This window comes from Chiloscyllium punctatum, chromosome 2 (assembly GCF_047496795.1).
Source record: "Chiloscyllium punctatum isolate Juve2018m chromosome 2, sChiPun1.3, whole genome shotgun sequence".
Lineage (NCBI taxonomy): Eukaryota > Metazoa > Chordata > Chondrichthyes > Orectolobiformes > Hemiscylliidae > Chiloscyllium > Chiloscyllium punctatum.
Genome location: NC_092740.1, coordinates 63,464,110 through 63,489,051, shown reverse-complemented (window position 1 = coordinate 63,489,051; position 24,942 = coordinate 63,464,110). Strand labels below are relative to the sequence as shown.

The window sequence follows — 24,942 nt, the reverse complement described above, 5'->3', positions numbered from 1 at the left end:
GACGTGTATGGAATGAGTGGCCAGAGGAAGTGGTGGAGGCTGGTACAATTACAACATTTAAAATGCATTTGGATGGGTGTATGAATAGGAAGGGTTTGGACGGATACGGGCCAGGTGCTGGTAGGTGGGACTAAGATTGGGTTGGGATATCTGGTCGGCATGAACAGGTTGGACCACTGGGTCTGTTTCTGTGCTGTACACCTCTATGACTCTCTCTCTCTCTCTCTCTGTGCGCGTGTGAACTCAGTCTCTAACTATCGCATGGCATACCACCTTTACCTAGCCACCATCAGTTCTGAAGATAGGTTATTGAACCTGAAAGAGTGATAGCTCTGCATTCTTGACAGATGTTGCCCGAACTGAATTTCTCCAGCAATTCTGTTTTTTTTTTGTTTCAGATTTCCATCATCCGTGGTCTGTCTTTTTTATTTTCAGCTGAAGGGATATGTTGTTTGATACAATCCACCAAATTTTGGGACATATGGCCGGTATAGCTAGTATCAGATGAGCACTGAAATTGATATACCAAACTGCTGATTTGTATGACTGGCAGAGCATATGTTTGACTTGGTGGCAGCATCCTGTAAATGGCAAACACCACTTGTGTTACTACTGTGTCGTGGCAGCAGCAGGAAACAGCTAAGTTGACTTGTCACTCAAACCGTTGAGATACCTTACTCTTCCAGAGTAGTCTAATTTAGGATTGTCAATCTGGTTTGAAGTGTACACAGGGCCTTGCAGAGAGACAGAGAGAGAGAGATAACTTAGAACTAAGGAAGAGTCACCCAACCCAAAATGTTAACTCTGATTTCTCTTCACAATGCTGCCAGACCTGATGAGCTTTTCCAGCAACTTTTATTTTCGTTTCCGATTTACAGCATCCATGGTTCTTTTGGTTTTCTTAATACAGGGGTGTAAATTTTATAATTTCCAAAAGGGATATCAGTGATTGAAAGTATATTCAGCTCACTTTTAGGTTATATTTAGCATAGGCTGGATAGAGACAACATCTTTTCAATAATATGTCATTAGAATAGTATATCTAAATGACTGGGCAAGATTGTTAATTTTCCTTGACAATTTTATCAATTTTAATTCTGGTGACTGAATTGCTCTCACAACCACATTGGAATTGTCCACTCTAATTTGATAGATTTGTTACATCTTTGAGTGAAAACTTTCATTCCATTGGCCTTACCGGAATATAAAAGCAAGTTACTGAATCAGAAAGGTGATCAATACTAATTATGGCCTATGTTTTCTTTGTTAAAATGCCCCCTTTTGTTCTGATTCCACTTCCCCAATTGACAGCAAGAAGTTCAACCTGCTGTAATCACAAACAATGAAAATATCCCAATCTTCTGTCATCCCTCATGGCCCACTGAAAATTACATACACACAAGATAGAAGTAGGAGCCTCCTCCAATGAAACAGTTTTCATTTGACTTCAATAAACTTGAGTTTTGTTGAAAATCACATTTCCAAGCAAGTCTCAGAGTCATGTCAGCACTAGAATTCAATCCTTATGCATATATCAATTATTATAGTGTTGTATCTGAAAAGAATCATTGACACTTAAGCAGTCAATTACAGCGGGGTTATTGTAGGAATCTTTCTTTGTGAATCATACCTACTCGATATTTGGCTCACACTATGTGTTTAACTAGACAGAAATTTAAAAATTTGTATTGCTTGAGGTTATTACAATGGTATGGAAACAACCAACTTAATTCCCCAAATCACCTCTTGGGTGAAGCAACCATGTAAGAATAATTGAACAGATTTAATAATTCAGTATTTTGTTCTTTAATGAACATTAAAAATCTGTTAGATATTAGATTCTCCAGAATATTCTAATACCATGAGTGAAATATCAGCTGTCAGCAGTGTAATATGAAAGAGATATGTGCTATTGGGTATTCCTGTGGAAATTCTTGGAACCATTAAAGGACTGGAACATTTGAAGCACTCAAACATTGAAATGTCTTTTTTTTCCATTAAAATTCGACAACCTCTCCCTTCCAAAATTAAATGCACTTTGAAACTGTCTCAATGACCAAGATTTCAGATGAAAGCAGGTTAGAAATACAGCTCTGAGAACAATGGCTGGGGAAGGGGGAAATGGGGGAAGAGTATGGGAGTTGTTCTGATGACTTCATGATCTTTGTAACTTCCTAACAAAATTTTGGTATGAGTGGAAACTAAAAGTCCTGGGGGTTTTCTTTGTTTTAAATAAAAAATGATATTGCCATATTTAAGGCAATTGTGCATTATTACCTGAACATGTTTCAACTGTGCTGATATAGCAATATACATCACCTGTGTGAAGAATCTGAATTTGGCCAGTTTATTAGGTGAGAAAACTAAGTAGTTCCAATGGAAGGAAAAACTAAAGGTATCAGAAAAGCAAAACTATGTTTTCTGCTGGGGCTAAGGAGTTGCAATAAGAGATTTGTTAGAAAATTGGTGTGTACTTTCTCCCTTCTAACTTAAGATGGATAAAGCTTTAAATGTAAAACAGTTCAAAAGGGTACAGGATGATGTATTGAAAAAACAGAGGAAAATAGTCTAGCCACTTTCCTACCCACTTCAGAACACACTAAATTCTATTTGATAAAATAACCTTCCTTAAAACTACTGTTATATACAAAAGAATCTCTTTCCAAGCTTGTGTACTTTATTCCTCCATTGGGAGAAACTCAAGAGTTATAATGGAAGCATTGGCTTATGTGGATTGGAGGGAAGAACACAGTTTTTGAAGGGTTTGGGACTAGGAGGCATGGATACCAGAATATTAGGGTGAGAGACTGTTTAATGTTTAGATGAGTTTAAGGTTTGGATAGCTACCTGAAGAGAGATGAATGGGTGGGGTTGCAAAGTGCACTGAGTTAAGGAGTGCTTGCAGGAGAACTCTGAGGAATTCAGTGTGGTCTCAGCATTGGGAAATTCCCATGCCATTCACATTTTCCACCTTCCCGAGGCCCTGGGCCCTCTTGGTGCACAGTCTCCAGGCTGAAGGGTCACACATCAGCTTCCATCCACTGTGCTCGACTGGTCATGGTGTTCTCTTCCTTCCATCATTGGGAAAATCATAACAGTCCTACAGAACCCGCAACCAGGGAGAAATCTGCCCAGGTCGATTCCATTCTAATGGTTTTTACAGCTTCAAAATTCCATGTCCAGTTCCGCTATTTGAATAAAAATGCCTTCCTTCAACAGATTTGTTTCCTCTAATTTGCTGGAGAACCCGAAAGTTAAAAGAGCCACAGAAAGAGATTCTCAAAGCCTATTTATTCATTCATTTATTCATTCTGCACTCTAATAATGCTACAATTTAGACAACTCTGCCCATAAGATGCTTTCTAAAGCATAAATTTAAAATCATAAAGATTTGTAAAAACCAAAAATAATGCTCAGGTTTATAATTTCATCGGTGACCTTGCAGTTTTATGTTGATTGAAAGCAGGGGTTTAAGCAATGATCTAAGACTCTGTTATTGGGTAGAAGCTGGGGCTTAAGCAGTAGTCTTAGACATTGATTTTGTGTAGGAGCTGAAGTTTGTACATGGTCTGAGACTCTGATATTAGATAAAACATAACTGCTCCCTCAGTACAGAGAGATGGTCTTTTGCCCTGAGGTTCACCAGACCTCAGTACAAGTTGAGAAGGACAATCTTCACAGTAACTGCAGCTGGTGTGTGAATTGAACCCATCACTTTGCTTGCACACCAGCCATCCAGGCAGCTGAGCTAACACCTTCACTCATAGAAACTGGGGTTTCAACAATGATTTTAAATTCTGATACTGGTTTGAAGCTGGAGTTTGAATAGTGGTCTTGGTTTCTGGATTCTATTCTTTTTAAACACTGACAAAATCTTCACAGCTGTTGGCAAATGGGAAAATTTCATTCTATAGTGAATATTTCTATTTTCTGTGTCAAAGTACTGAATACATTAGAGTACCCTTTCTGCAAGAACTTGCATGCTGAAACATGCAGTTTGTGGTACTCTGCATTTTGTATATACAGCATTTCATTTCAGAGGAAACAGCACGCATCACTGCAAAACAAAATCCACAAAGGAAACAAAATCCACACTGTGAGAAATGAATTAGACTGTAGTCCTCTATCAAGTAAAATCCAAGCTGATTTGATGGTTGGGTAATGTAAGATTTGGGTTCAGATCAGATTAAATAAAGGGCATATGCACTGGTTCTTTTAAACTTTGATGCATGTCACACTTCTGACTTTTCTCTATGAACTTTTAGCATGTATTGTATCAGTGGAAATGCACGTCAGCAATTTTGAAGAACTAACCCATTTAGAGTAGATAGTTCAGATAGTGAAGGTGGTGTATGGTAGGCATGCCTATAATCTATAGTACACTGATTGTAGGAGTTGGGAGTTCATGTTGAATCTGTACAGGATATTGGCTAGGCTGCTGTTGGAATACTGCATGCAATTCTGATCTACCTGCTATAGGAAGGATGTTGTAAAACTTGAAAGAGTTCAGAAAAGATTTACAAGGATGTTGCCAGGGTTGGAGGGTTTGAGCTATAGAGACCAGTTGAATAGACTTGGGGCTATTTTCCCTTGAGTGTCAGAGGCTGAGGGGTGATCTTTTAGTGGCTTATAAAATCATGAGGGGCATGGATAGGATAAATTGACAAGATCTTTTCCCCAGGATGGGGAGGGGGGGGGGGGCGGGGGGAGCCCAAAACTAGACAGCATAGGTTTAGGGTGAGGGAGGAAAGATTTAAAAGGGACCTAAGGGGTAACGTTTCATGTGGAGAGTGGTGCATATATAGAAGGAGCTGCCAGAGGAAGTGGTGGATGATGGTACAATTACAACATTTACAAGGCATCTGGATGGGTAAACGAAGGAGGAGAATTGAAAGGGATATGGGCCAAATGGGATTAGATTTATTTAGGATATCTGGTTGGAATGCAGGAGTTGGATCAAAGGTTCTATTTTCGTGCTGCATATCTCTATGACTCTGTTTTCCAAAGTCTTTTGTATTTTTGCAGATATCGTTTGAAAATTATCACACAATCCACTAACAATTTTATTCTGCATTTAACCTATTAAGAACTGTACGAATAATCGATTAAGTGACATTTCACATATTGCTATTGCCCAGATACCACATGATCATGTACATTACAGATGGCTTTACATCAAATAGATCTAGGAACAGTTAGGAACTGCAGTAATGGAAGAAAAGGAATAATAACTGGTTTCAAGACAAATGGGAGAGGATGTGAAACAGCTTTACTAACTACTCTTTCAGTCAGAAAGCACAGTATAGCACTGAGGTAGGCTAAAGAGGATTGCAAAAACATTAACAAAAATACTGAGCTGTTTGACAAGAGGTTAATTAAAATTGCTCATTCTGACCAAATGCTTTTATTTTGCAAAGAAGTTGAATGTGACATCCAGACAACAATCCCGCTGAAAAATGAAAAATGACAATGAGGACCTTCAAAGCTTGAAACTTAGCTGAGTAATCCAGGGAATTATAGATTTAGAGAATTGACATTACTATTTTCTCTTTAACATAAGCTACTGATTATATTTTTGAGAAAAGTCTATGCTATAGATTTCATATTACTTTTATGAAGACATAAATGGAATGAAAATTTTTAATTTGCATATCTATGTGCAGAGTTTAGTTCCAAAATTAGGTGTGATGGACTTGGCAACTCCCTTTTAAATAGATGTACAGCTAATACTCCATTGGCTACTCCTCAGCTCATTGGCCCAAGATCCCTTTGTAATCTTAAAGAACTTTCCTCACTGTCTACATTTTGGTGTCATCCACAAAATTACTAACCAAGCTTCCTATGTGCTCATTTACAAAAATGACAAACTACAGTGGACCCAGCACCAATCCCTGTGGAACACTGCTAGTTACATGCCTCCAGTCCGAAAAACAACCCTCCACTAACACAGTGTCCTTCCATCCAGCCAGTTTTACATCCAATTGACCAGCCCTCCCTGAATCCCAAGTGATCTAACTATGGTAACCAGACTACCATGTGGAACCATGTCAAAGGCCTTACTAAAGTCCCTGCAGACAATGTCTACTACTCTGCCCCAACCTATTTTCTTGGTCACATCCTCAAAAAAACTCAATCAAGTTGTGAGATGTGATTTCTCATGAACAAAGCCATGTTGACTATCTCTAATCAGTCCTTGCTTCTCCAAATGCATGCCAGTCTCAGAATCCTGTCCAATAACCTATCCACCACCAATGTCAGACTCACTGGTCTATAGTTACCAGGATTGTCTTGCAGCCTTTCTTAAAACAAAGTACATTTGCCACCTTCCAGTCCTGTGGCACCTTACCCGTGGCTGTAGATGATACAAGTATCTGTTAGAGGCCCACAATTTATTTCCTAGCTTCTCAGAATATCTTAGGGCACACTTGATCAGGCCCTGGAGATTTATCTACCTTTATGCTTTTTAAGACCACCAGCACCTATAATCCTTGTAGATGATAGTGGTCACACGCGGTCTTGTGTCAACGGGTCTAATTTCCAACTTACCTTGTTCTTCAAAGATATTGTATAATCCATCTTTTTATATGGTGGTGTATCTGAGCCCAGAACTAATTTTTGTTGGATTCAGTCTAGTCTGGGTTGACTCAATATAATTTTCCAAATGTACGTATTCAGAAAATTGCACCAATGCAATATTATTTTCAAGGTCTCCTTGATATATCCGTCCTATTCAACTTCATAAGAGCCAAGATAGCTCAAGCTATAGTTTCATTATTCTTAAAGTTTTTACTTGATTTTTTTTGTTGAAAGGGACTTTCTATTTCCCCACTACCCATTGCATAGTTCTATCCAATATAGTCAGTTCATTTATTTCTCACTAATATAAAGCGCATCAATACGCCTGGCCCAAGATAACAACTTCCTTGACAAATTATTTCTAAACAAATTATTTTTAACTCTGCCTTCGCGAAAGTTTGCATAATGTGGTGTGGCTCTCTTTCCCCCTATTTTAACAGGCAACCCTTCATTCTGATCAAAAAGCAGGGATTATACCTGGATTGGTCTGCTATTTAGTGCTCACATTTTCAATTGTATTGCCATTTACCAGGACAAGTCACAAGAATATCAATTCAAGGGAAAACACCAACTCTGTTCATCTGATATCCAGTCTTACATTAATTGCATTTTTCTTTAATTATACATTTAAAGAAACAAAGCCATCATCTTTTTTCCTCATCACAAACTCCATCATCTTGCTATCAGTTCAAATCATCTCCTCAGTCACTATCACAGGGTGAACTAGTCTATTTAAATTTAATAATTTTGAGCGTGAACAGAGTTTTCAATCCTGTGTCCATTCCAACACAGAGCACCTAATTCCACTTTATTTTTTGGCTCAGCATTTTCCAGCCTCCCACTTTTGCTCACCCTCTCCTCGAAATGTGAAATTATACAGTGCCTTTAACATCAAATATCATGCAAGGCTATTCAGAGAGTCAGACACAAATGTATGGCAAGCCATAGGAAGAGGTGTTTAGGCAGTGAACCCTTAGAACTGGACCTAGAAAGCTGAAAGCTTCTGTGTCAGTGAAGGAATTTACACACATGCACAATGATTTTAAATTAGAGGCATTATAGATCAAATAGAATAGGGATTGTAATCGAGAATCCCTATGGGGAGAATGCGGGTAAGTGGAGTTGAAATGCCCATCAGCCATGATTGAATGGCGGAGTGGACTCGATGGGCCAAATGGCCTTACTTCTATTTCTATGTCTTATGGAGAAGGTCTTGATCCAATAAAAGATACAAGCAGCAGATATTTATGTAAACTGACAATTACAAAACACGAAAGATGGGAGACTGACCAGGAAAGCAGTGGATTCTGCGATTCATAATAGAATCACTCTGAGTTTTAGCAACAGATGATCTGCGGTGCAGAGGTGGAGGCAGTTGATGTTACAAAGGTGTAAAAAAAAAGTGGCTTAAGTGAGGGAGAGGATACAGGATTGAACTGCTCACATTTCTTTACCTCTCCAGCTTTCTGAAAGGGAGAGAAAATGAGACAAAATATCTTGCTGGATATGGCAGTTAACTAAATAATTAATTTTAAACTAGTTGCTATAATGCACAGTTTCTTATAGGCATGCCAACAAAATAGATGGAATCATTTCATCTCAATGGCATTGTTCTAAATCAACACCCATGTATTAGAGATAAATTATCATATAAATAATTAATTTTTTTCAAGTGCCTAATATATCAACTTCGGTACATATACATAATTTTGCATAAACTTGTTGTATGTGGATCATCTCTACAATGAAATTAAGTTTCATGAGTTACAATTGACAAAGTTACAAATCTGCACTCAGTGCTGAGTGTATCTACACAATGACAGACAAATGTATTGATTTTACAAAAGGCAAAATAATATTTACATGTAGGGATAGCAACAGATACAGTTAAAATGCTATAGCCCAAGTTAACAAAGGTAGATATGTCAGTGTCTTTCCATACTTCACACAAAAACAAAGCAAAACAAAATAGTGGTGAATTGCCACACAGGGAACAAAGAGCAAATGGGAGAAAAAAAGAAACTTACCAGAAAATGCTTCTCAGCTCCGCAGTGCTTTTAATCATCTGAAACATAACACAGGAGACAGTCATTTCACTCAGAGATAAAAAGCACTTCCTTTGACAGAATGATGGTTCACATATCACTAGGCAACGAAGCTCATCTGTAATACAAATTAGCTATTTCTTCTTCGGAACTGGTTCCAAATGAAGGATGCTCTTCAACCAGTAGTGTAATTCCTTACTAATCTACAAAAAGTGCATTTTTCCCTCTAGCAGACCTCAGTAAATTTACAATGCTAATTTGATTCACTATTTAGCAGTGCTAACAAATTAAAATCTGTTAAACGAAGGTTTTCAGCATTTCCATTCTTTGTGACTTACAGAGCATGAATCTATCAGTTTGCAGTCAAGTTAGGGATGCTTGTTCTTGACTACTAGGTGTCGTTCGCTTCAACAAATCACACAAAGACTTCTTTCAGCCTAGCGTCAAACAGTTCCCAGTGTATTCCTACACTTATGATCAGTTCACTTGTTAAAGGCAGCATATCAGATGTCTTCACACAGGCTTAGCTCCAGCCAACATGGGCAATTTGTAATACTACCATAGGATCAGAGAGCACACTATAAAAAAGACATTCTCATCCAGATTTTTGAAACAATACACTAGAGTACATGCAAACAGGTCAGTTATCCAACATGGATCTTCTTATTTTACAAGATATAAAACAAATGGCTTGCCTTTATTTCCCTTCTGAAGACACTAACTTCTGCTGAGGTACATTTATACAGCAATAGTTACCTTCTGTTACCTTTTCCAAATGAGAACACCAATGTCAGCAGATTATTAACCGGAGGAAAATTGCAACCATGCCCATTTAGTCATGTCAATAGTTGCATATTTATTAGCATAAGTCAGGAGTTGATAATTATACCTTCCAACACCAGACCAAAGATATTCTTAGGACCCCTCCTACTATTCCATCTGGAGATGAAATCTCACAATCAAGGGCTACAAGCTATTTGTATGGCTGGCAACTCTCTGGTTCCAGCATCACCACTGGGAGCAGTGGCCATTGCTGGAACTGCATCTAGCCCATAATAATTGCAAATAGCAGCTGCTAGATAGGTGGCAAGGTAGGGGTAAAGAGAGTCATCGAGGCATACAACATGGAAACAGACCCTTCAGTCTAGACATCCCAATCTGACAGTCGCATTTGCTAGCACTTGACCCAGATCCCTCCAAACCCTTCCTATTAATATACCCATTCAGATGCCTTTTAAATGTTGCAATTGTACCAGCCTCCTCCACCACTTTCTCTGGCAGCTCATTCCATACATGCAACACTGTCTGGGTGAAAATGTTATTGCTTATGTCTTTTAAAAAATCTTTTCCCTCTCATCTGAAACCTATACCCTTTAGCTTTGGACTTCCCTATCCTATGAAAAAGACCTTGGCTATTCACTCGATCTATGTCCCTCACGATTTTACAAACCTCTATAAGGTCACCCCCTTAGCCTCTGATATTCCGGGAAGAAAGCTCCAGCCGATTCAGCCTATCCCTATAGCTCAAACATTCCAACCCCAGTAACCCCTTGTAAATCTTCTCTGCATTCTCTCAAGTTTGATAACATTCTTCCTATAGAATAGTGACCAGAATTGTACATAGTATTTTAAAAGTGGCCCCACCAATGTCCTGTGCAGCTGTAATATGACATCCCAACTCCTATACTCAATGCTATGACCAATGAGGGCATGCATGCAAAATGCCTTCTTCACCCCCCTTTCCACCTGCAACTCCATTTTCAAGGAACTATCGACCTGCAAGTGTAGGTCTCTTTGTTCAGCAACCCTACCCAGGACCCTACCATTGAGTGTATAAGCCCTGCCCTGGTTTGCCTTACCTAAATGCATCCCATTTTATCTAAATTAAACTGTACCTGTCACTCCTTAGTCCATTGGCCCATCTAATCAAGGTCCTGCTGTAAGCTTAGATAATCTTCTTCACTGATTGACTCCAACTTGAATGTTCATAGTTCTGATGAACAATCAAACATTAACACCGGTTGTCTCTCCACAGATGCTGCCATAACTGCCAAGTTTCCCCAGAATTTTCTGTGTACATTTCAGATTTCCAGCATCCACAGTACTTAATACATGGAATAGGTGGGTTGGCCTATTCTTTCCTTGGTGTGGAGGAGCTGGTGTTGGACAGGGGTGAACAAAACTAAAAATCACACAGGTTATAGTCCAACAGGTTTATTTGGAAACACTAGATTTCAGAGTGCTACTCCTTCATCAGGTAGCTCTAGACACCCTATTTTTTCCTTCCTCACGTGCTGTCCACACCTGCAATTGATTCCCACTCACTGGGTCCTCACTGGGATGGCTATCTGATGAAGGAGCAATGCTCCAAAAGCTAGTTCTTCCAAATAAACCTGTTGGACTATAACCTGGTGTTGTGTGATTTATAACTTTATTCTTTCCCTCGAAGAGAAAGCAGTAGCACTAGCAGAGACCCATTGGAGTTGTCCCATTGAGCATGGTCAGCTTCACTGAAAGCCGTTTGGGGTTGGGGAGAGGTGAGGGGCAATATTCCAAGGGTACATAGTTCTTTCCTGCAAATAAATTGTAGGAGTGTGTTCTGAGAAGTGGGAGATTCTGGTGGGAATATAATGGTTGGGGTGTATTGCCGTGGTCAGACTGGCAGGACCCAGTGAGTGGGAGTCAATTGCAGGTTTGGGCAGCACATGAAGGAAAAAATAGGGGGTCTAGAACTTATGAGAACGCTAGTCAAACATAGAACCCTGCAAACCCCTCTCCTTCCCACCTTTTCATTATCATTCTTATTACTGGTGTGCATTATTCCTACCTGTTCTCCTCAATTTCTCTGCAATGCTCAGTCATTGCTTTCCTTATCTCCATAGCACACAAACTAACAGCAGTGACAGGCACATTTATATTCGTGACATCACACCAGCATATCTGAACTTAGTGACCATCTCTCTACTATGATACTATTAATCTCATCCTTCATGCATAATCCACCACTTTTGCCAGTTTAGCATTATAAAGACTGAAATATTGTTTCCATTCCCACCACAGACTCAGTTCCCATCTGATGGATTCCCAACCCCTCCCTCGTCACTCTCAGACCAAACCAGATCTTGTTCAATTTTCGTTTCCTGTTTCTTCGAGAGTTTAGAAATTTTTCATCCGTTTTCCCATTTTTGACATTAACATTGTCCATCTCTGCCTCTAACATAACGCCTCTGTTAAAATCTCAACACAGATAGCAGAACAAGTAACACTCTTCTGCTGAAAAAAATCTGGAGAACTTGATTCCAAATTCAAAGCTATGTGCAAATTAGCATAACGTAGAAGGATTGTTGATGTTGAATACCTGGTTGAAAGAGCAATCCTCTAGGCATGGCCTTTGATTTATGGCGCACTGGCACCACTTCTGAGAGAAGAGGTCACTGTTCTGTAGGGCAGGGGGTATCTACATAAATTGGCTTGGGGAATGTGGACTGGTTAGTTAAATAGTTATAGAGCTTTAAACTAAAACGTAGTTGGGAGGGGTGGTGTGGTCAGGGGGGGTCAGGTGAAAGGAAATGTATAAATCTAAAGAGAAAAGTTAAGCCCACAGGGTAATTGGCCATTTGGGTGACAGGAAAAGGCAAATATTTTAATGGTAAAAGTGTTGCAAGTAAAGTCAGATTAGGGAAAGAATGGTAAGCTCTTTATAATTAATACACTAAGACCATAACATGTAGGAGTAGAGGTAGGCCATTCAGCCCATCAAACTTACTCCATCATTAAATAGGATCATAGCTGATCTCATAACCCTCAACTCCACTTTTCTTGCCTTTTCTTCATAGCTCTTGATTACTATTCTGTTTAAAAACCTTTCTGTCTATCTCAGCCACTACAGCCCTCTGAAGTAAAGAATTCAACAGAAACTACCCTCAGAGAAACAATTCCTCCTCATCTTGGTCTTAAATGGGCAACCCTTTAACCTGAGATTGTGCTGTCTGGTACTGGACTTTCCCCACAAGGGGGAAACAAACTGTCAAAATCCCCACAGTCAAGTGTCTTCAATCTCATATTTATACCAGGCCTCCTCTCATTGTTTTAAAAAGACCTCCCTGTTTTTATACTTCATTCCCATTGAAATAAAGGCAAACATTCCAATGTCTTTCCCATTACTTGCTGAACTTCATTGCTGAGAAATTCGTGATTTATGCACAAGGACCGCCAAATCCCTCAGTTTTCTTCCATCTTTTCCTGTTTAAATAATACTCAGCTCTTCTATTCTTCCTGCCAAAGTGCACAACCTTGCATTTTTCCAAATTAAAGCCAATCTGCCAAGTTTTGTCCACTCGCTTAATCTGTTTAATCCCTCTGCAGAATCTTAGAGCGAGCGCGAGAGAGTGTGAGTGAGAGATAGAGTGTGCGAGTGAGACAGTGTGCAAGAGATAGGCCACAAATGGCAAGGAAAAGGCTGGAGCTGAAAAATGTGTTGCTGGAAAAGCGCAGCAAGTCAGGCAGCATCAAAGGAGGAGAATCGACGTTTCGGGCATAAGCCCTTCTTCATTCCTGAAGAAGGGCTTATGCCCGAAACGTCGATTCTCCTGCTCCTTTGATGCTGCCTGACCTGCTGCGCTTTTCCAGCAACACATTTTTCAGCTCTGATCTCCAGCATCTGCAGTCCTCACTTTCTCCCAGGAAAAGACTGGAAACTATTTTGAGGATTTCAGGCAGCATTCCTCTTCCTGGCCTAAAAATATTTTGATTAAAAAGTTATTGATAGTAATTCCAATCTCTATTTCCTTTCAGCTTTCCTCAGTCATGACGAAAATAGCTGGCAAATGTTGAATTTAAATCAGATTCCCAATTGAAGCCCCCCCACTGGGGACCTGATTTACAAAGGCAAAAGTGGGAACTGCAGATGCGGGAGATTACAGTCAAGATTGGAGTGGTGCTGGAAAAGCACAGCAGGTCAGGCAGCATCCGTTGAACAGAAAATCGACGTTTCGAGCAAAAGCCCTTCATCAGGAGTGAGGATGGGAGCTATGGGGGTGAAGAGGTAAATGGGAGGGGCGTGGAGCTGGGGGAGGAGGGAGGGGAAGATAGCTGACAGTGCAATAGGTGGATGGAGGTTGGGGTAAAGGTGATAGGTTGGAGAGGAGGGTGGCGCGGATAAGTGGGAAGGAAGATTGGCAGATGAGAAAGGTCATGAGGACAGTGCTGAGCTGAAAGGTTGGAACTGGGGTAAGGTGGGGGGAGGGGAAACAAGGAAACTGGTGAAGTCCACATTATGTTCTGGAGATGAAGCATTCCCAGGCTGAAGATGAGGCGTTCTTCCTCCATGCATCGGGTGGTGAGGGAGTGGCGGTGGAGGCGGCCCAGGACCTGCATGTCCTCAGCAGAGTGGGAGGGGGAGTTGAAATGTTTGGCAATGGGGCGGTGGGGTTGATTGGTGCGGGTGTCCCAGAGATGTTCCCTGAAGCACTTTACGAGTAGGCGGCCGGTCTCCCCAAAGTAGAGGAGACTGCATCAGGAGCAACGGATACAATAAATGATATTGGTGGAAGTGCAGGTGAAACTTTGATGGATGTAGAAAGGTCTTTTGGGGCCTTGGACAGAGGTGAGGGAGGAGGTGTGGGTGAAGGTGTTGCAATTCCTGCAGTGGCAGGGGAAGGAGCTGGGAGGGGAGGGTGAGCTATTTGGGGGCATGGACCTGACCAGGTAGTCACGGGGGGAACGGTCTTTACAGAAAGTGCAAAGAGGTGGAAAGGGAAAGATATCTCTGGTGGTGGGGTCCGTTTGTAGGTGGTGGAAATTGTGGAGCATGATGCAATGTTATACGAAGGTTAGTGGGGTGCAAGGTGAGGACCAGGAGATTCTGTCCTTGTTGCAGTTGGAGGGGTGGGGTTCGAAGGCAGAGGTTCGGGACGTGGATGAGATGAACAACGGGTTTGGAGATATGTCTGGAGCAGAAACAAATTATTAAATAAAATCATGCTTGGCTGTATTTTGTAATGTCCATTTTGTAGGCACAGTATGGGCTGTATATTGTTCATTACGAACAAAGTCACAAATAGTATGTATTTTATCAAAAGGTTCTGGTATAGAACACCTTCTACATTTACAAAGATGTAGATCATGGGGACAATTTCATTTAATAGTCAGTAAAATATGAATTTGCTGCAAGGGCTCATCACAGCACACAGCAACAGAAGGCAGGGTCATGTGGCATGAACTGGATTGCTATTGTACCATGTGGTTAGAACAGTAATGACCAGGTTTATTACACAGCAAGTTGTAGGGAATGACATTGCTTGCAAATCAAAAATATGACTGCATTTACATTTCAGCCACAAATCATCTTTTCGACAACCACTCATTGTGGCAATGGTACCAAAGCGCACAAATCTGACCCTAATGTTCACCATTTTGCCACAAAAATTGCAGACTTGGTTGAATTAGAGAAAAACACAGCACTGTAAGTCTATTAGGGGATAAGTGCACTCCCTCTAAAATACAAACAAGGTTTTACCTCCAAAGGCTTGCTCAGTAAATGAGGCATTCAGAATAGGTAACCGTAAATTTTGATCGTGACTCATGCTGAACTAGGACTTCTCAGCAAAGGACGCTACCACTGGCTTTAGCATCTTTTCACTAAGATGAGTTGGGCGAGGGAGAGGTGTGGAACACATAGTTGTGAGGTGGTTGAGGGAATAATCCATCGTTCCTGCTCTTGATCACTACATAAAATCAAGAAAGACAAAGGAACTGCTGCAAAACATCAAGAAAATTAGTGTTCATGAATCAGCTCTTTGGGGCCAGTGACCATAATTCTATTAGATTTAAAATAGTGATGGAAAAGGATAGACCAGATCTAAAAGTTGAAGTTCTAAATTGGATTCAGACAATTTTGACGGTATTAGGCAAGAACTTTCAAAAGCTGATTGGGGGCAGATGTTCGCAGGTAAAGGGATGGCTGTAAAATGGGAAGCCTTCAGAAAGGAGATAATGAGAGTCCAGAGACAATATATTCCTGTTAGGGTGAAAGGAAAGGCTGGTAGGTGTAGGGAATGCGGGATGACCAAAGAAATTGAGGGTTTGGTTAAGAAAAAGAAGGAAGCATATGTCAGGTATAGATAGGATAGATCGAGTGAATCCTTAGAAGAGTATAAAGACAGTAGGAGTATACTTAAAAGGGAAATCAGAAGAGCAAAAGGGGGACATGATATAGCTTTGACAAATGGAATTAAGGAAAATCCAAAGGGTTTTTACAAATACATTAAGGACAAAAGGGTAACTACGGAGAGAATACAGCCCCTCAAAGATCAGCAAGGCGGCCTTTGTGTGGAGCCACAGAAAATGGGGGAAGGTACTAAAAGAGTATTTTGCAACAGTATTTACTGTGGAAAAGACATGGAAGATAAAGAATGTGACATCTTGAAAAATGTCCATATTACAGAGGAGAAAGTGCTGGATGTCTTAAAACGCATAAAAGTGGATAAATCCCCAGGACCTGATCAGGTGTACCTTAGAACTCTAGGACGCTAGAGAAGTGATTGCTGAGCCTCTTGCTGAGATATTTGTATCATCAATAGTCACAGGTGAGGTGCCGGAAGACTGGAGGTTGGCTAACGTGGTGCCACTATTTAAGAAAATTGGTAAGGACAAGTTATATAAATGATTCGGATTAGAGCATAAGAGGTATAGTTAGTAAGCTTGCAGATGACACCAAAATTGGAGGTGTAGTGGGCAGCGAAGAAGATTACCTCAGATTACAATGGGATTTTGATCAGATGGTCTAATGGACTGAGCAATGGCAGATGCAATTTAGATAAATGCGAGGTGCTGCATTTTGGGAAAGCAAATCTTAGCAGGATTTATACACTTAATGGTAAGGTCCTCGGGACTGTTGCTGAACAAAGAGACTTTAGAGTGAAGGTTCATAGCTCCTTGAAAGTGGACTTGCAGCTAGATAAGATAATGAAGGCAGCGGTTGGTGTGTTTTTCTTTCTTGGCCAAAGCATTGAGTACAGGAGGTGGGAAGTCATTTTACGGCTCTACAGAACACTTTTGGAATATTGCATGCAACTTTGGTCTCCTTCCTATTGGATGTTGTGAAACTTGAAATGGTTCAGAAAATATTTACAAGGATGTTGCCAAGGTTGGAGGAATTGAGCTATAGGGAGAAGTTGACTAAGCTAGGGTTGTTTTCCCTGGAGCGTCGGAGGCTGAGGAGTGACTTTATAGAGGTTTATAAAATCATGAGGAGCAAGGATAGAATAAACAAACAAAAGGTATTTTCCCTGGGTTGGGGGAGTCCAGAACAAGAGGGCATAGATTTAGGGTGAGAGGGGAAAGATATAAAAGAGACCTAAGGGACAACTTTTTCACGCAGAGGATGGTACGTGTGTGGAATGAACTGCCAGAGGAAGTGGTGGAGGCTAGTATAATTGCAACATTTAAAAGACATCTGGAAAGGTATATGAGTAGGAAGGGTTTGGAAGGATATGGGCCGGGTGCTGACAGGTGGGGCTAGATCGGGTTAGGATATCTGGTCGGCATGGACAAGTTGGACCAAAGGGTCTGTTTCCGTGCTGTACATCTCTATGACTCTAAAGTTGTTGCCTGTCTCCAGAATATCCACCATTGATGTCAGTTCAATTTTATGCTGATCCTTAGATGTTCAATCATCATTCCACATAGATTCCTCATCATCATGACATAAAGTAGCCATTCGACTCAGAGTACATGCTGTCTGGAGAGCAACCTGGTCAGTTCCATTCCCCTGCTCTATCCCCATAATCTTGCAGGTTTATTTTCCTCAAGTGCCTTTCCAATTGCCTTTTGAAATTATTGATCACCTCTACTTCCACCACACTCAGTCAGACTGCTTCATTGTGTAAATATATTCTTCCTCCTATTCAACCCCTCTTCACAGAATCTCTTATCCAAAAGTCTAAACGTAACACCTCATCTTCATAACACCAGCTAATGGGAGCAGCTTTTATCTATCTTACTAACACCTCTCATAATCTTGTACATCTTCATCAAATCTCCATTTAATCAATTTTGCTCCATTGAGAACAATTGAGTTTTTCCAACCTTTTACAGCCAAAATCCCTCATCCTTGCTAATTTCCTCTGCATTATCTTAAAGGACTTTAACATCTTTCCTAAATTATGGCGTCTAGTACTGGACACAACACTGTCACTGTGGCCTAACTGCAACAGGATGACCATAAAGTAGAAACTGATTATGTTCTTCTTCCTGAGTTGCAGCATGCAGTAAGTATCACAATCAGGATTAATCACCTTGGACCCAATCCATTTCACCCTAATCATTTGACATGATTGTCAACAGCACGCACAGCAAAGCCAGGACAACATCGAGCCTTGGGCCAATAAGTGACGAGTAAAATTCATGACCGAAAAAAGGAGAGAGAATCTAAACTACTTTCCTTTGACATTCAATGGATAATCAATTCCATTGGGTCTCACCCAGTATTTAATGCTGTGGCTACTACAGAAAGCCAAATGCTAGGTATTCCAGTGAGTGGCTGACCTCCCAACTCTTCAACACCATTCCATCTTTAACAAGGCACAAGCCAGTAATGGAACATGCTCCACTTGCCTTAATGGAGCCATAGTAATAGTCAAGAAATTTCACACCATCACAAATAAAGAAGCCTATTTGACTGGTACCCATCAAATGGAGCACCCAGTTTCCTGAGCAATATTTATTCATCAAACATCAATTAAAACAGATTACTACAATGTTCTAATTGCTGTCTGTGGGACCTTGTGGTGCATAAATTGGCTGATGCAATTCCCACATTACAATAATGACTACACTTCAAAAATACACACAATCACAACAAAGTCCATTGGGACATCGTTATGTCCTAGAAGGCTAGAAAAGCAAGATAATTTCTTTTCCATTAAGAATAGTTTTGTCAGATGTTTCTGTCTCTAATACATATGAAAGAAAAGTGCATGGGAGCTAAGAAATTCCTTCTATTACATTATGCAGCATCGCTTTTAAATGAATATAACGCTGATAATGCACTGATTTACGTTTTCATAGATACCCTAGGTATAAAGGGAATTCAGGTTAGTGAACTAGAGTGATAATATTTCAAAGCCATTCTGACACGTTCCCTGTGAATCTGGTTACCACACTATGATTTCTTTTACATCACAGGTTTCTCAAGACTGCTGCAAACTGTTATCTAAGAGAAATAGACTATCATGGCAGGAGCTACATTTAATAAGAAGGTATATCTTATTGAAAGGGTACTGTATATATATTCAAACATTTTTTCAAATAAGATCTAATTGATTAGTTAAAAGTTCACTTTTCTTACTTGCCAATATTATCAAACAAACTCCAACTTCCCTTCAACATTATTTTCTCTCATTTAAATTCCTTTAATTTTCATTAAATCACTTACAAGCATTTATAATTATTTTCAGACACTGTCATCTGAAAAAAACGGTACTAGATTAGGCAATGGCAATGCTTAGAAACCCCAGCAACTGCACCAATAGCTTGCAGTTAAAATTTTTATTTTGGTTGAATAGTGAAACAAAATTGAAATTACAGAAGATTAGTCTTGCTTTAGAGTTCACTTTGCACATGAACTGGAAGGTGCTCAGTACAGAATGTCCAACAATCAAACCAGTTTCTTCTCATTTTGGTTAAACAGTGATTAACTACATACCTACATAATTGTAAACAACTATGGTTAGTTGTCAAGCACGATAATGGAATGAAAGTCCAAATAAATTCAGCCCATCATCCTTATCTGTCTTTGTTAAGGTTATTTAGCACTAATACCTTTTAAATGTTATAATTGTATCTGGAAGGGTAGATGAGTAGGAAGGGTTTAGAGGGATATGGGCCATCTGTTGGCTAATGGGAGGAGGTCAGATTGGGATGTCTGGTCAGCGTGGACGAGTTGGACTATAAGGCCTCTTTCCATGCTGTATGACTATCGGGGTTGAGCAGATAGAATATATTACTGATGAAAGGAATTACAGGATTAAATGTGAAAACTCTTTGAATTCTTCAATAGGAATGGAGATACAGAAGCCAAAGCATACATGCCAGTGGTCAGCATTTCACATAAATTGGTTTATTGACAGCATGGTCAGTGAATCAGTGTTGGATGATATAGATCAGTGAAATGTGCCATCCTCTACACACTCATCTTGCTTCCCACCTATGTATTCTATTCCACCTCTCCATGTTTTTCAGCCCTGTTTTCCAGTGATGTATACCAAAGGCTGAATAGCTGCTTTAGTGTACAGTATAAAGAGACAGCATTTGAGATTAGTGGTGCTGGAAGCACCTTATAAGAAGCAGAACTGATTACTGCCTTACCCAAAGAGTTCGCTTTAGTAGGGGAAGCAGGGGATGTAAATAAAGTGTGATGGGGGAGGTTTGTGTGGAGAAAACGTGAAGTGATGCAGACAGAACAAAGTGGGGTAAGAAAATGCAAGACAAGGGAATAAGAATGTAAAGGGAATCACAGCAAGGTAGAATGTGAGCATCTGTTTTACTGATCAATAATGCAAATTCTGAGTGTACAGCCAGGATTTCTGGAAAATACAGTCAAAATCTCTAGGGTATACTATTTGAATCAGTGCTTGCATCATTGTCTTAGGACAGTATTTGTTTTGCATTGTTGGGATCATCAGTTTGTAAAATTGGGCCGATTGATTTATATGGTGATGATTCTTTGATTTGTACAATTGGAGTCATTGCTTGGATTTTACAGTTAAGATCATTTTTAGCATTGAACTTTTTGGACCATGGTTTCTTAGCACAGCAGAGGTATTTGGATAATACTACTGGGATAATTTGCTCTCTGCATTGTTAAATTTAGTCATATTGTCAGGATTATTTTGCATAGAAGAGTCATGGCTTGGATTGCACAATTAAAGTCATTGCGTGCCTCTACATTAAAGCTAAAGTGGCACTCGCTAAATAGTGTACCAGAGCTTGGGTAAAAGAAACAAGCACGTAAGTATTTGCAACATCAACAGAAACCTTATTATTCTTCCTGGAAATGTTTATACAGCCTGTCTAAGCAACTTTTGACCATAGAGTTTTAAATTTTTCTTGTTATTAATGGCATTCTTTCTCAGTCAGTCTGCTCTTAGTTTAAATTTCAACTCAGGCCAGCAATATTCCAACAAACAAAATATGCTTTCAACAAATTTTAAACAGAGAAGGAAAAGAAAGAAGGATCTTAAAATGTTTACTTATTTTTATTGCTTGCACGGAAATAAAATCAGAAACACCACTGTGGACTTGGATGAGAAGTGACAACATGAGTAACTCTTCTCTTAATTAGAGTGGATCCTTTTCCTGATACAGCTATGGAGCATCATGCTGGGTATTTTCAGCACTTTCTGTTTCAGATTTCACACATTGCAATGTTTTTCCTTTTATTTATTTCATATTATTTGAAATATTATAATTTCTCTCCCAAAATGACTTTAACTCTGCTCACCCAGATCATTTCAGAAACATATAGGTACTAAAAGTCCAGTGACAAAACTAACGGCTTTGTCTAAAATTTCATAATTAAAATCATCTTGATTCAAGAAAATAGTTCAATTTGCTTAGATATAACAGCCTCAGGGAAAAGTCACACGGAAATGGAGAACACTGAGCTATCCTGCAGGAAGGTTCTGCAGGGAAAATGGACTGGACAGAAGCAAGTCCAGGCCAAAACTTCTGCTGTTCCTCAGGTAAAAGGCTTACTGATCTTTTGCCCATCTGCCCCCTGAGGCCTGTTTAAGGATTGTTGGTTAGGCTGCAATAGATCTGAAAAACCAGAGTTCTGCATGTCCCAACCAGTGAATTTAGGAGAGAGTTTTTCCTGAGTGCTTGTTACCAGCAGAAAATGTTACCTAGTGCCAGAGTAAGCAAAGGATTAATCAGATTTACCTGAATCTGTTAACTAATATTGCTCCTGATTTTATTTATATTACAGTACTGTTGATGTTAGCCTTTGTTTGTTAAGTGGGGAAGTATGATTTTTAAATTGTAATATTTTAAAATCAAGTACGCAGCCATTATAAAGCAGTAATCTTCGAAATGAGTAAAGTTAACAGGAGACAAGCAAGTTTCAATTGTGCCAAATACAGAGAGAGAGAAAAAAAATCATTCATTAGAAGACAGACCATTGAGATTTATTTATGATGAGTGTCTACCTGAGAAAGGCCACAGCCAGGAATTGGGAAGTTATAGTCTCATTGGGAAAGTTAAACAGAGATACGCTTGAAGGTCAAGTTATTTTCACTTATGTCAATCATTGTAAAAGTGTATGAATCTGTAGCTGTGATGTCACAACAGTCTCAACACAGCAGTGTTGAATGATACATAATAGCAGTTACACCTTTTGATCTAACAACATAATGTAGAAAAATGCAGGCTGCCACCCCCAACTATATGAGAAACTGTGGAGTACTTCTAATTTGAAAGTGCTGCTGAAGAATGATTTCATAATGCTTTTAAGGAAATCAGATTATTTATTTTGAAATATCAGTGAATAGGTGTGCCTGCTTCTAGCTACAGAGTACATCCTTGGTTTGATGTTGGACAATGACTCTCATAAATCATTCTTCACTTCCAGATGAGATTTCTTTTAAGGAAAATTTGTCCAAGAACTGTGGTTGGGCCAGCATTTATTGCCTATCCCCAACTGCCTTTGAGAACGTGGTGGTGAACACCCTTCTTGAATCACTGCAACCCACAGTGCTGTGAGGAATGAGGAGAGTTTTAGGACTTTGATCCAGTCAGATAATATTGTTCTAAGTTAAATGATTAGATTAGATTACTTACAGTGTGGAAACAGGCCCTTCGGCCCAACAAGTCCACACCGCCCCGCCGAATAGCAACCCACCCATACCCCTACATCTACCCCTTACCTAACACTGCGGGCAATTTAGCATGGCCAATTCACCTGACCTGCACATCTTTGGACTGTGGGAGTGCAAGGCTTGGAGAGGATATTGCAAGTAGTTATGTTCCAATGCAAGGAGAAGTCACAGGTTTGAATCTTGCTGTGAACCTTGTAAATGATGCCGAATGCTGCTATTCTGCTTTATTGGTGGGTAAAATGAATGTTTAAATTGGTGGATGGGTGACAACCAAGCAGGTTGCTCAAGTATTGTTGGAGCAGGACCAATCCAGGCAGGTAAGAGTGCTCCCTCACACTCTTGACCCCTTGCCTTGTAGCTAATGGATGGGCACAGAGGATGAGTGATGAGTTACAGGTGATGAGTTACTTGTCTCAGAAATCCTAGCTTCTAATCTGTTGTTGCAGCAACAGTATTTATTTGGTTGATCCATTTCAGTTTCTGGTCAACAGTAACCCCCAGGATTTTGACAGTAAGGGCTTCCTTATGGCTAGATTCTCTCGAAGGAGATAATCAATGCCCAAAACTTTTGTGCCACAAATGTTACTTGCCACTTACCAAGCCCCAGTCTAATCTTGATAAATCAATAAAATGCATCACCCCGCCCTTCTCTTTCTCCCTACCAATTTGAAACCCTTCTCATGACTGAGTTTCCTCCTCTGCCACCAAGGCCTGGGAAGCAGCTGTCTTGTCAGTAAAGACAAATGCAAAGTATTCTGGGTTCTGACAACTCTATGTTATAATCCAGCTAATCCTAAATATTAGATTTATTTTGATTCCCAACAAGCTCTCCACTCAGCACCCTTCTACCTTCCTCCTAAAATCCACAACAAAACTGCTCTGGCAGACCCATTGCTCAATTCTATTTCTGCCCCACCCAAAGTTTCTTTTTTCCTATTGCGACTGGTTTTTTTCACCCCTTTCACAGTGTCTTTCCAGCTATATTTGGGGTTTTTCCAGATACTTTACAGCTTTCAACAATTTTTAGTTTCCTGTTCCTAACCATCTCCTCTTCACCATTGTCGTTCAGTCCCTGACTTCTCTGTTGAGGTGGGCCAAATAGATCAAGAGTAAGTGAGAGAACACTCCAGTTCTGGGCATTCCCCTCCACAACGGTTTGAGAGCTCTACACTTCATCCTTAAGTAGGGTCCAAGGATTCCCATCCATTACCACCACCCTAAGCTTGCTAAGCTTGTTCTTATTCTTTAGAAACAAAAGTTGTGGCCATGGGTACCCCCATGGACCCAATTACGCCTGTTTTTTTTTGGGGTGGGGGGAGGGAAAGAGGGGGGAGAAGGTTTGTGGAATATTCCTTGTTCCAATCTTACCTGGACATATTCCAGTGCATCCCTCTCAACTTTCTGCCATTGCCATTGGTGCCACCTTTTGGTCATGTCTAGAACTGGAAAATTTTATTCATCTTGCTTCACACTTCTACCCTTCTCACATCTTCATCTGATCCATCTGACTCTTTCCTTCCCTTCCTTAATTTTCCTGTCTCCATTTCCAAGGATAGGCTCATTTTCTAAATAAGTAATTCAAACCCACTGACTCTCATAGCTAGCTCAAATATGCTTCCTCATACCTTGCTTCTGTAAAGACTCCATTCTACTCTCCTGGTATCTCTATCTCCATCATTAAATTCTGGACTGATTATCAACAATTGCACTGTGTTTCCTGGCTACATGCACAATGGTTACAATGAAGAGCTGCAGGATCAAACTCAGTTGGCAGATGTTTCTTCAATGCATTGAAGAGTTTTGGTGATTGTTCTGCTATAGGAATGCTACATCTCAGCAGTTCCTGGGGTGGATATTCCTTCTCCGACAAGCTCAGCACATAGGCAATAAGGAAGATGAATAAGTATAGACACCTTTGAAGGCTGTCCTTGTTCTGTAGTCTCAGAATTGTCTTTAAACCTACCCGGAATCTGGGCAGGTACTTTAGCTTGACTAAACAGAACTGAAATAACTTGGATCTGCCTTAACAGATTACTTTCACTGTTGAAAGCCAGTGATTTGGGTCTGGACAAGTCTAGGTTACAATTATAAACCAAAACAAAAACTGCTGGAGAAATGCATCAGGTCTGGCAACATCTGAGAAGGAAAAAAAGTTAACTTACTGCGTTCAGTGACTCTTCTTCAGAACTAATCGTATCTGGACAAAAGTGGTATTTATCTTGATGACAATGGGTGTGGAGGAGTGAGCTGATAGGTGGTGATGGAGCCCAGAGTGAGACAGAGATAGACAGACAGAGACAGTCAGAGACAGAGACAGACAAAGTGAGATGAACCAAGGGATTGTTCATAGTAAACCAGGGAAGAAAATAAGCTAGATAGGTAATAATTGGAACAATGAATGGGTGAAACTGGGTTGGATGTGCTGAAAATAACCTATGTCATGA

General features: G+C 40.1%; 1 protein-coding gene across 5 annotated transcripts in view; it reads right to left on the bottom strand.

Moving 5' to 3' along the window:
• Positions 1-24,942, bottom strand: part of rgmb (repulsive guidance molecule BMP co-receptor b) — a 172,920-nt gene that overhangs the window by 10,085 nt on the left and 137,893 nt on the right. For 4 of the 5 annotated variants that reach the window (XM_072583534.1, XM_072583542.1, XM_072583551.1 and 1 more), the window contains one exon: positions 8,604-8,641. In XM_072583534.1, coding sequence (XP_072439635.1) covers positions 8,604-8,641 — 38 coding nt within the window. Of the gene's footprint in view, positions 1-8,603; positions 8,642-8,959; positions 9,013-24,942 lie in introns of those variants that run through there. The other variant, XM_072583562.1, reaches the window with a different exon arrangement.